This window comes from Sinocyclocheilus rhinocerous, unplaced genomic scaffold (assembly GCF_001515625.1).
Source record: "Sinocyclocheilus rhinocerous isolate Xijiao unplaced genomic scaffold, SAMN03320098_v1.1 scaffold349, whole genome shotgun sequence".
Taxonomy (NCBI): Eukaryota; Metazoa; Chordata; class Actinopteri; order Cypriniformes; family Cyprinidae; genus Sinocyclocheilus; species Sinocyclocheilus rhinocerous.
Window position 1 is genome coordinate 683,544 of NW_015637137.1, and position 11,122 is coordinate 694,665.

Here is an 11,122-nt window from a genome sequence, read left to right on the forward strand (position 1 = left end):
GCCCTCTGCTGAGCTGTTTGTTTAGGAATCTTGGCCTGAAAATTGTATTCCATCGACCATGCTCGCTATCAACACACAATTATCTGGGTTAATCATGTGGAACAGTGGCAAATTCACCTGGGGCTTAGGAACTAATGACATTCGCGTCTGGCCTGCTTTAGTGAAATAGCCCCACACCTGCAGCAGGAGAGACGAGATTGCCAAAGAAAATTTGGTCTCATTTTGTCCCCCTCCCATCTAACGCTGCACCCTCACCCCCTTTTTTGCAACACTCTTTCTCTTTCATTTCCCTGCTCTTTTTAAATCTCCCTTTTTTGTGCTTACGACTGTTTACTCTCCCATTTCTTCACTGGTTTCCATTCATACCTTCTCTTTCCTTCTTTACATTTCTCTGTTTTTATCCTGTCACCTTTTCATTTTTTGATTGTTGCATTTTCTTCTCATTCTTTCGATCTCCTTCTCCCACATACCCATTGCTTTCCTTCAGGTGTCACCTTCCTTGTTTCCATTTTTAAACAGTGAGTCCGCCAGAATACATCAGCAAAGGCGTCTGAGTTGTCATTGTCAATAGGGCAAAGAATACCATTCTGATCACCGTATCAAGACTCATCAGATGGGAAATGCATAAAACACCAGAGCATCAGTCGAAAGCCGAGATGCTCACATGCGCGCTGGACGGCGAGATGTGCTCACACTGCATAATCATGGTGCGATTGTGAGCCGGCAGAAAGATGCTGTCACGACATCACCTCTCCCACAATCCCCCGGCTTTATGAAGTCATTTCAGCCAACTTCCAATACAGGAAGAGAGTCTCATCACTCATAATTATTTATCGATACTGTGACATACTTTTCTCATCACAGGCCGCATCCATGTGTGAAATAGCAGCGTGCAACTGGGAGATTATTACCTGTGTGATTGTGATAGGCTCCCTGTGTGCTTGGGATAATCAGCAAGGCACCGCCACAGACAAGGCTGCCAATCAATGCGGCACTGAATCAACTCAACTCCTTACCCGCAATCACATGGGTGTTGCATCTAGATCTGGGTAAGTTGGCATACCATCTTACATGCAAACTGCATTGCCAGCACCCATCGCTTCCACAATAGAAGATGTGCGTTTATGTTAATCCTTGTGTCGGATGCCAGGCAAGCACGAATAGAAAGCTATTGTATGGCTATTCAGTCCTAGAATGCGGAGTATAATATAGTGAATAGCTCGCACGAGAGGTCAAACGCCATCGAGCACTCTTGTATATGCTGTCTATATGCACACAAAGCACATCTCCTCTGCAAGTCGACTCCTCCATACTGGGCCAAGATGCTCAAAGTTAATTGAAAACTAAAATAAATAATCAAATTTAAGGCTTAAATGTGCATTTTAGCACACGCAAAGGAAGCTTGCACATAGGACCGTGGTGGTGTTATCCTCCAAAGTCCATGACATGGTTTAACAGTCTCATAGAATTTATAAAACACCCCTGAAGGCCCACATAATCTCTCCTTTTTTCCGCTTAATGGGAGATAATACAGGAGCGTACCCTGATGAATCAACACGCAACAGCAGCTTTAGTTTGATAATTAATACCGACGTTGGAAATAGATTTGTGATTTGGCAGCGAAGGTCTCTCAGTCTGATACGGCACAAGCCAAGCCCCCGTTCCAGCCGGATCTGCATCCATTCAGCTAATCTCATTTTTTCAATAGTGTTAATTCTTTGACTAAAGCCTGTTATCTCATTAAGAGCCCTGCCATGGGATCCGATGGCACCCTGACATCTGTATTCATTCGCCTCAAAATTAGTCCTGACACAAATTTAATGAAAAAAATGTCTCCAAACAGAGGAGATTAGAAGACGGGCCAGGAATATCAGAAAAATTCCTTTCTATAGAAAGGGTTGTTATTCTATTTCTTTCCTTCAGAGGTGGTTTAATAACATTTTCATGCTGCCTCTGTATTCGGTTGTTTCATTAAAACCTTGTGTGTATTGAGGTCAGACATAAATCCCTCCTTCTAAGATCCTTAAATCTTGAAGCTGAACTGGTCTTTTCTACTGCGAGTTTGGGATTCTTCATGTCAGTCTCCGATTCAATGATCAATGACATATTTGATTAGACTGTCGCCTCACTTTCTTTATTAATCTCGTGACCAAAACAATTCCAGACAAAAGAGGCGGATACTCAGTAAAATCCCTCTTCATCAGGGACCTTGCTTCTTCTTCATTCTTCACACCTCCTTCTCCCATCAGTCCCTGCTGCACGAGTACCAGCACTGATAATTCTCTGCTTGAAAAAAGACATGAAAGCATTCATGGATGAAAGAAACTTGGATTTAATCTTTCTCGCGCTCACACTTCCAGTACACTGTGTCGATCATTTTTCTCAGGAAGAGTGTGGAGAGGCTGAAAGGGGGAGGACAGAAGAAAAGAGAGGATGGGTGCAAACTCATTCTGATCATTAGTGAGAAGAAAGAAGTTTTCTAGCCCTAATGTGTATGGTGACAAATAAGAGTGCCTGTGATAATGAAAGGAAAAACTTCTTTAAAATGTACTATTTGAATTCATGTTGGTTTCATTTGATTTTGAACAATTTTGAAAAATTTACATTCAATGACTCTAAAATGTCACGTGGTGCAACCATTAGTTGTGCAACCAAATTAATTACATGTTTTCTTACACCTTGCGAGTGCACACATCTTAAATATTTTAAGTATTTTTACAAATATCTTGAATTATTAATACATAAACAGTCACACCTTGCCTCAAAATGGTCATATTATTTGATATTTTAAGAGACTTACTGACCTTGACAAACATTCATGAGGGTCGTCAGGAGTCCTTCTAATGATATAATTTCCTGTTTTGATGTTTTTTTTAAATATTAATAAGCAAAAAAATACGTTTTGTTAAAATATTTTTTTTCCTGAGAAATAATAATAGTAGTCGGTGCCGATCGAGTCGAGTCCCGGCTCGTGGACCTTTTCCGATCCTCAAAATAAAAGGCGAAAAGAATTTCTTTTTTTTAAATAAAATAACATATGAAAAGAAATAATCATAGTAAAAAAGTTTGTTTAGAAGTGTTTCATTCTTTAAATTAGGCTTTCTCTTCATTAATGTCTATAAATTAAAAACATAAAAGGTGTACTAAAGTAATTGTATGTATGAATTGCATCATTTATTTATTTTCGAATAGATTAAGACGAAAAAAGACTGTCATGTCATTAACCCTTACAAACTGACAATAAACCATCAGCACCACTACAGCTGCTGCATCCATATTTATTTCTAATCTCCTAAATTTGGGAATGTTTGGAAATAAATTTTAGTAACATTTGGGGCCTAATGGTAATAACCAAGTGAGATTATAGAAATAAGAGCAAAGATTTGAGCAGACTTTTCAAATTCAAATGATTAGAAGACAAACAGATAAGGAAAAAGGAAACAAAGAAAGTACAATATGATGCACTGCATACAGTATGTAAATATTATCTCTCCTAAAAAGAGTAGCGGGCAGCACTGGCGGGGTAAAAGAGAGGAGGGTCTGCCAGGCTCAGTGCCAAAGATGGACAGGGGTTTGTTCAACACCTCAGCGTGTGTGACATGTCTAACAGCGGCATGCTGATCTCTCCGATCCTCATTAACCTGCCGCAGAGCAGAGAGGGGAAGCATGGGGCACAGGGGCGCACAGCAATCACAGAACTCATTATGGACCCTAAAAGAGTTGGCCAGAGCGAGTGCGCAAAAGAGAGAGAGAAACAGAGAATAGCCAAAGGAATGAGAGTGCTGGCTGGCATCTTTGGAAAATTAAAGAACAGCCTTTTGCTGAAGAGTTCTCTGTAAATGAGATATAAGTGGGATTCACACAATGCAGAAGACGTTCACAGCACTGCCGATTGTGGCCCCAGAATTTGATTCAAATCAACTGTCTGTTTTCCTCCCTGAAAATATAAAAGCAGTCATCCAATGCCCTCTCCAGAGACAACATGCCAGGCCCCAGGCCCTTTGAGCAAAAGCCCAGACAAAGCATCATCTCAGAATATGACCTCCGGAGGGCCTACTCATAAACAGGCAGCACTCAAAGAAAGAAGGGAGCATAATTGTGGAGGGGACAGTGGTCCAACACCAGGTCCCCTGGTTGAGAGGTCTTGAATCCAGAAACAGTCATTTGCTCTTCTTGGCTAGCATGTGTAGGAGGTAATTGTGCCTCCTGGGTGTGTCCTCTAGATGAATAGTATGATCCAAAAAATGAGAGCCACGTATACAAGCGGTCTTTGGACTTTGGCCTGCATTGAATAAAATCATATGGAGTGCAGTTTAAAGTTAATTGTCACAATAAAATGTCATATGGTGTAACCATCAAGAATAACATAATGGCATATTTCCTTACACCTTGAATATATGTGAGTGTACGCATCTTAATACTTTTTTAAATAAATTTTTTCAAAATGAAAAGTATTTTTTACAAATACCTAGAATTAATAGGCTACATAAATATTATGTTAATTGCCATAAGTGTTAAGTGCCACACATAACTATCTTTGTTGCAAAAATTTATAATTTTTATATAGCCTATTTTAATTGGACAATAATAAATACTGGATTTTCTTTTAAAAAGGTAGCCTAACTGATTTAAATTTTTGGTTACACTTTATTTTAAGGTGTCCCTGTTACAGTGTAACCATACACTTAAATACTGAGTAATATTAACTACATGTACTTACTATATGGTGAGGATTAGGGTTTGGCTTATTGCATGCAATTATGCATATTGTTATTATAATAGTAAGTACATGTAACGTGTAACAAGGACACCTTAAAGTGTTACCAAATTGTTCATGTTAACTTAAAATTAAAACATTTTAATTCATGTCCGCATTCACAAAAATGAGAGGGACACCAACTTTAAGAGGCCTTTTTGCTTGCTTTGCAGTAAACTTTGGCATGTTTTATTTATTTATTTGTGCGAGCGAGTTTAGTGTCAAGTATTTGCGTCTAGTCGCCTCTTTTAACCGTAGGTACCTCCAAGATAAAGTGCGAAGAGATTAAAATGCTTCACCGCTTGTCGTTAAAGCTCCTGAGGTAATTGTTTTGGACAGTTCTATCTCTCTGGGACAAAGACCCTCGGTGATGAGGGGGACGAACAACTGCGAAAGCCGCGGGAAAATATTGCGCGGGGAGTTGTGGGCAAGCACCAGTAATGAATCTGCCAACAGACCTTGTGAAAAAAAAAAAAATGAATCTGAGGGGATATGACCGAATCCGACTCCCCCTTATTCATTAAAACCTACCTTAAAACATCAATTCATTGCAGAGGTTTGACGAGGGTCGGGACTGACAGAGATGTTTAAGTTGGTTGCGGCGGCGGAAGCGGATGTGACAGGTTCAGGTGTATTTATACACGCCAAGCTCGCAACTCAGGTGCTTTCACACTTGTAGATCGATTGCTTTGTTCCGAAACAGGGATTAAAAATATTACAATGTTGCTTTTTATTCTTGGTGCGGTTCAGAAACAGTCATTTGCTCTTCTTGGCTAGCATGTGTAGGAGGTAATTGTGCCTCCTGGGTGTGTCCTCTAGATGAATAGTATGATCCAAAAAATGAGAGCCACGTATACAAGCGGTCTTTGGACTTTGGCCTGCATTGAATAAAATCATATGGAGTGCAGTTTAAAGTTAATTGTCACAATAAAATGTCATATGGTGTAACCATCAAGAATAACATAATGGCATATTTCCTTACACCTTGAATATATGTGAGTGTACGCATCTTAATACTTTTTTAAATAAATTTTTTCAAAATGAAAAGTATTTTTTACAAATACCTAGAATTAATAGGCTACATAAATATTATGTTAATTGCCATAAGTGTTAAGTGCCACACATAACTATCTTTGTTGCAAAAATTTATAATTTTTATATAGCCTATTTTAATTGGACAATAATAAATACTGGATTTTCTTTTAAAAAGGTAGCCTAACTGATTTAAATTTTTGGTTACACTTTATTTTAAGGTGTCCCTGTTACAGTGTAACCATACACTTAAATACTGAGTAATATTAACTACATGTACTTACTATATGGTGAGGATTAGGGTTTGGCTTATTGCATGCAATTATGCATATTGTTATTATAATAGTAAGTACATGTAACGTGTAACAAGGACACCTTAAAGTGTTACCAAATTTTTCATGTTAACTTAAAATTAAAACATTTTAATTCATGTCCGCATTCACAAAAATGAGAGGGACACCAACTTTAAGAGGCCTTTTTGCTTGCTTTGCAGTAAACTTTGGCATGTTTTATTTATTTATTTGTGCGAGCGAGTTTAGTGTCAAGTATTTGCGTCTAGTCGCCTCTTTTAACCGTAGGTACCTCCAAGATAAAGTGCGAAGAGATTAAAATGCTTCACCGCTTGTCGTTAAAGCTCCTGAGGTAATTGTTTTGGACAGTTCTATCTCTCTGGGACAAAGATGGTGATGAGGGGGACGAACAACTGCGCGAGCCGTGCGGGTGACAGTCGAGCCGTTTTGGGAAAATATCGTGCGGGGGGTTGTGGGCAAGCACCGGTAATGAATCTGCCAACAGACGCCGTTGAAGAAAGAAAAAAATTTAATCTGAGGTGATATGACCGAATCCGATTCCCCCTTATTCATTAAAACCTACCTTAAAACATCAATTCATTGCGGTGGTTTGACGAGGGTCGGGACTGACAGAGATGTTTAAATTGGTTGCGGAAGCGGATGTGACAGGTCCAGGTGTAATTATACGGCCAAGCTCGCGACTCAGATTAACAGTGCGGCGCGTTGCGTCAAACATTAAAGACAGATCTGCGCTGATGAGGCGCTTCACTTCATCTAAGTCAAACTCCGCCATCTCTCGGAACATCTCAGGGGTCTGTTTGCCTTTTCCAATTATAAAGGTGTGACAATAGACCCAACGAATGTATTGTAATTCTTTCATGCAAGAATGACTGTAGAGGAAAATGGAGAACACTGAGGTTTGATCAAAATGTGCCAATTTGATTCATGTTTATTTCAAATGTACAGTTATTATCTGAGCTCCCGTGTCTTATTCATAAAACAGTGATTTATTTTTCAATCTCAGCACTGTTGTTTCAGCTATCTGGGATCAGCTTTTGGAAAAATCCCACAGTTCCCTAGGGTGAGCGCTTCTTCCATAATTGTGACAGCTTTCAAGATCTGAAGCAACCCTGCTCTCTAGTGGTTACTTTCTCTAGTGGTTACTTTCTATAAGACAGAGGCCATATTTATGCACTAACCAATTTAAATGCACCCTCAAATGTAAGTATATTTTCCTTTTGCACAAATTCAAATCTAAGTAAAACCAAATTTATTGTTCTCTGAACAATATAATACATACATACATACATAGATGTGACACAATGTTACTATATCACCAGGAAAAAAAGGGTTTTGTGAATTTAGTATTTTTTTCATGTCATTACATTGTTTAGAGTTTAAAAAAATGATATTGATATTTTATTCATATGTTATGATATGTCCTCTGTAGAGGACACCAGGACTTTAAAAAGTCCTGTTTTTAAAAAAATAAAAAGACATGAATAGACATGAAAATGCAAAAATAGTAGGATTTTTGTTTTAATCACAAATACATTTTATTTTTTATACCAAACTTTATATAAAGATAATTCTCAACTATGTTATGAAAGATTTAACAGAAGGATTTGATTTACCACTTTTCTTTATGCAAAATGTCCATGAACAGTTTTTCCACTTATATACAATGTATCTATAAATTGTATCTAATTTGCATATTAATGTGTTTTTTGGGACAACGTATAATGAAAAAATAAGTGTAATAGTGGGAGTAATAATTGGCGAGTATGATGTTCATAATAATAAATAATATTTCATAGGGATATATTTATTCATTTGTTGTGTCTCCTAAAATGCCTAATAAACATGCTTGGTGTCCTCTACAGTGGACATGTATGAAATTGATATCCTGTTTCATAACAGAAAGTCATATTTTATTTTGATTTGAAAGCCTATAACATTTTCCTGAGATGTGATTTATGACAAACAATTGGAAAATTAGTCAGATTTAAATGATCATTACAAAAATATATTCATATTTCCATAAGGGTGTTACATTTGATCACTAAGTTATCAGCCATATTTAAAGACCAAGCAGAGGGAGTGGTCTTGGTGAAACTTCCAAACTGATATCTAAAGCCCTGAATGGCTCTTTACAGGACATCCAGACTTGAAACTGTGACATGTAAGGTCTCAGAGAAATCTTTAAAAAAGAATGTCCACTATAGAGGACAAAACTCCATAGCTGGTGTCAGGAGGATATATCACGTTATGTATATTTTATATATATTTCCATAATAATTACATTATAATTAGTGCTGTCAAACGATTAATCGTGATAAATCGCTTCTGAAATAAAAGTTTTTGTTTACAGTATATGTGTGTACTGTGTATATTTATTATGTATATATAAATACACACCCATGCATGTATATATTTAAGAAAAATATGTTAAGTTTATATATTAAATATATGCATATATTATATGAATGTAAATATATACATGTAAATACATGCAAATATTTTCAAAATAGATACTGTATGTGTGTGTATTTAGGCTGTTTCTCCACTTTTTCTGTTTCTATAGTTTCTGCAATTTTAGTGCTTAATCAGAATGTTCACCTGTATCTGATTATGACCTTTTAACAGTCTTAAAGAAATAGTTCATCTGGTAATAAAAAATAAAATTCAGTTATTACATATTTTTTTCCACACAAGTAGAAGTTTAGCTAAATGTTGGGGTTGCTCTTTTTCATACAGTGAAAGTGAATGGTAACTAGGAGCTTTTCAGAGCTGTGGCTGTCAGTAGAATAAAAAAGTGAAAAATTCCCACCTTTAAAAGCTATTTGAAATAGTGATAATAAAGACAAATTTAACATATCTGATGAAATTATCATTGATATTTATAAAAAAAATTCTGTAAACCCTGTAGCACCCCCTTGTGGCCCCCAGATACATTTAATTATTGCTTTAATGAAAATTTGATCAAAATTTGATTACTTTCAATTATATTCTCATGTAAAACATCCTCCTAAATCTCCTTTTGTGGTATATGGAGGGCAGAAAACTATACACATTCAGAAAAGGGGGAGTAAATGATAACAGAAAAAATTACTTTAAACATTGGGAAAGTATCATTGTCATATATACATAACTCTACACACATTCCTCTCGCAGTGAGAATGGCTGATTTTCTGTGTCCCTGGCTGATTCTCTGCTGACTGATGGAATGAGCAGGAGAAGTAGGCCAGTGAGCAGGCAGAGGAAGGCAGCAGTGGGAGCCAGCATAAAAGACGGACCATAGTGCACACTGAGCTGCAGACTGGGGCACACTAAGCGCCTGCGCTGGAGGCCGTACCGCTCTAAAGAGTCTGAGACCTGCACCCACACAGCAAACAGCATCACTACAGACATGATTAAGATACCTGCATGGGAAAGAAGAGAAAAAGAGTGAATGTTTCAGCAAAATCACAATAGAATCACTGGCAATTGGATGTTTTGGCAACTATTTTCTCACCCCCGGTTATAAAGAGAGCCCCTCCAGTCTCATAAAGGCGATGGCTGGTCCCTGGGGTTGCACAAATTGTGATGAACCCACCAGTAATAACCAAGATGACACCCAGCACAAATATAACACACCAAAAGGCCCTTTGCACTAACAATGGAAATCAAATCATGTTATGTTATTGTGACAGTAAATGAGAAAGAATTCCATCATATTGGGAACATATGAGCAAACTGCTCCTTGAGATCTCACCTGTGGCAGAGTCTGAGGTTAGAACACTATTAGGAAGTCCAGAAACCGGAGCATGAGACAAGTAGGCTGGCACGCAGACCTTCTGGGAAGGTTGATTGGCTGGTGAAAAATGAAGGAGTATCTTTACAAGAAAGAACAAACACTCAGGTGCTGTGGTTCCTCTGCAGAAAAGATGCAAATCAAGTTCATTTAAAAATAAGCATCGTTAGAAAAGAGAAAGAAAAGAGCAGGTGTGTCCAGATTTAAAATCACAGAGCATTCAGAAAGTATTCAGAACCCTTGTTTGTCATATCTTTTTTTTTTTTTTTGCAGCGTAGTGAAAAGTCATTTTTTCACATATGAAAGAATTAGAAGAACTTTGGAATAATCAGACTTAGACTTTTCTAGTGCTGGCCACCCGACCGGCCTTGGTAAGAGAGTTGACCAAGAACCTGATGGTCACTGTGGTTGAGCTCCAAAGATCTGTGTGGAGATGGGAGAAACATGCAGAAGGACAGCCATCACTGAAACACTCCACCAATCTGGACTTTATATATAGGCCAGGGGACACCACAGTGACAGATACAACCAACGGCAACAGACATGTTTATCGGGGTTTGGCGAATCAATGTGTTACCCTTTTGCTGTTGGTCGTTACTTGGTTTTGCTGATTGAACATGTTGAATCTGTGTTTGTCATGTATTAGAATGTCTGAGAAGTGTCAGACTGTAATCTGGTGACTGTTGGCATTGATCAGTGTCTGTCGGTGTGGTGTGAATTAGACTTATGACAGAATGGCCCAAAGCCTCTTCTCAGTGAAGACACATGAATGTCTGCTTGGTTTTAAAAAACTCTTGCTGTGACAACAAGATTCTCTGGTCTGATAATCCTCATTTCCAGGAGTCTTGTCTGGAGGAAAACAGGCACCACTGTATGCGTAATATTATCCCAACAGTGAAGCATGGTGGTGGTAGCATCGTGCTGTGGGAAATTTTTGGAGAAGGGTCTGGCTGCAGACTTGCACTTGCACTCTCAGACTTGCATTCTCAGACTTGCACTCTCAGACACTTGCGCTTCCGCAATTGACATCACTTGCAGTCTTTTTTATTTTTAATTTTGTTCTATTTATTGATTACTTTTGGTTTGAATCTCTCAACATTTCACAACAGTAGCCAGGTGGTGAAGACAAGAAAAAAGAAACTAAATTACAATGTCACTTGCAATCGCCACTTGCACTATCCGCTACCTGCGACGTCACTTGCAATCGACACAAATCGTGCGTGTTGCCAATGGAGACAAGAAGCTGTGGTG

At 38.0% G+C, this 11,122-nt stretch overlaps 1 protein-coding gene and 1 long non-coding RNA gene across 2 annotated transcripts in view; both read right to left on the minus strand.

Annotated features, from left to right (window-relative positions):
- Positions 1-6,732, minus strand: part of LOC107748573 (uncharacterized) — a 20,575-nt gene extending 13,843 nt beyond the window's left edge. Inside the window, exon 1 of the long non-coding RNA XR_001640945.1 lies at positions 6,662-6,732. This is a non-coding gene — a long non-coding RNA (uncharacterized LOC107748573). The remainder of the gene's footprint in view (positions 1-6,661) is intronic.
- A 2,435-nt stretch (positions 6,733-9,167) lies between these two features.
- tmem182b (transmembrane protein 182b) overlaps positions 9,168-11,122 on the minus strand; it is a 16,094-nt gene continuing 14,139 nt past the window's right edge. The window contains exons 3-5 of the mRNA XM_016563422.1: positions 9,833-9,931; positions 9,593-9,730; positions 9,168-9,500 (exon numbers count right to left, since the gene is read on the minus strand). Coding sequence (XP_016418908.1) covers positions 9,232-9,500; positions 9,593-9,730; positions 9,833-9,931 — 506 coding nt within the window. The 3' untranslated portion in view covers positions 9,168-9,231. The remainder of the gene's footprint in view (positions 9,501-9,592; positions 9,731-9,832; positions 9,932-11,122) is intronic.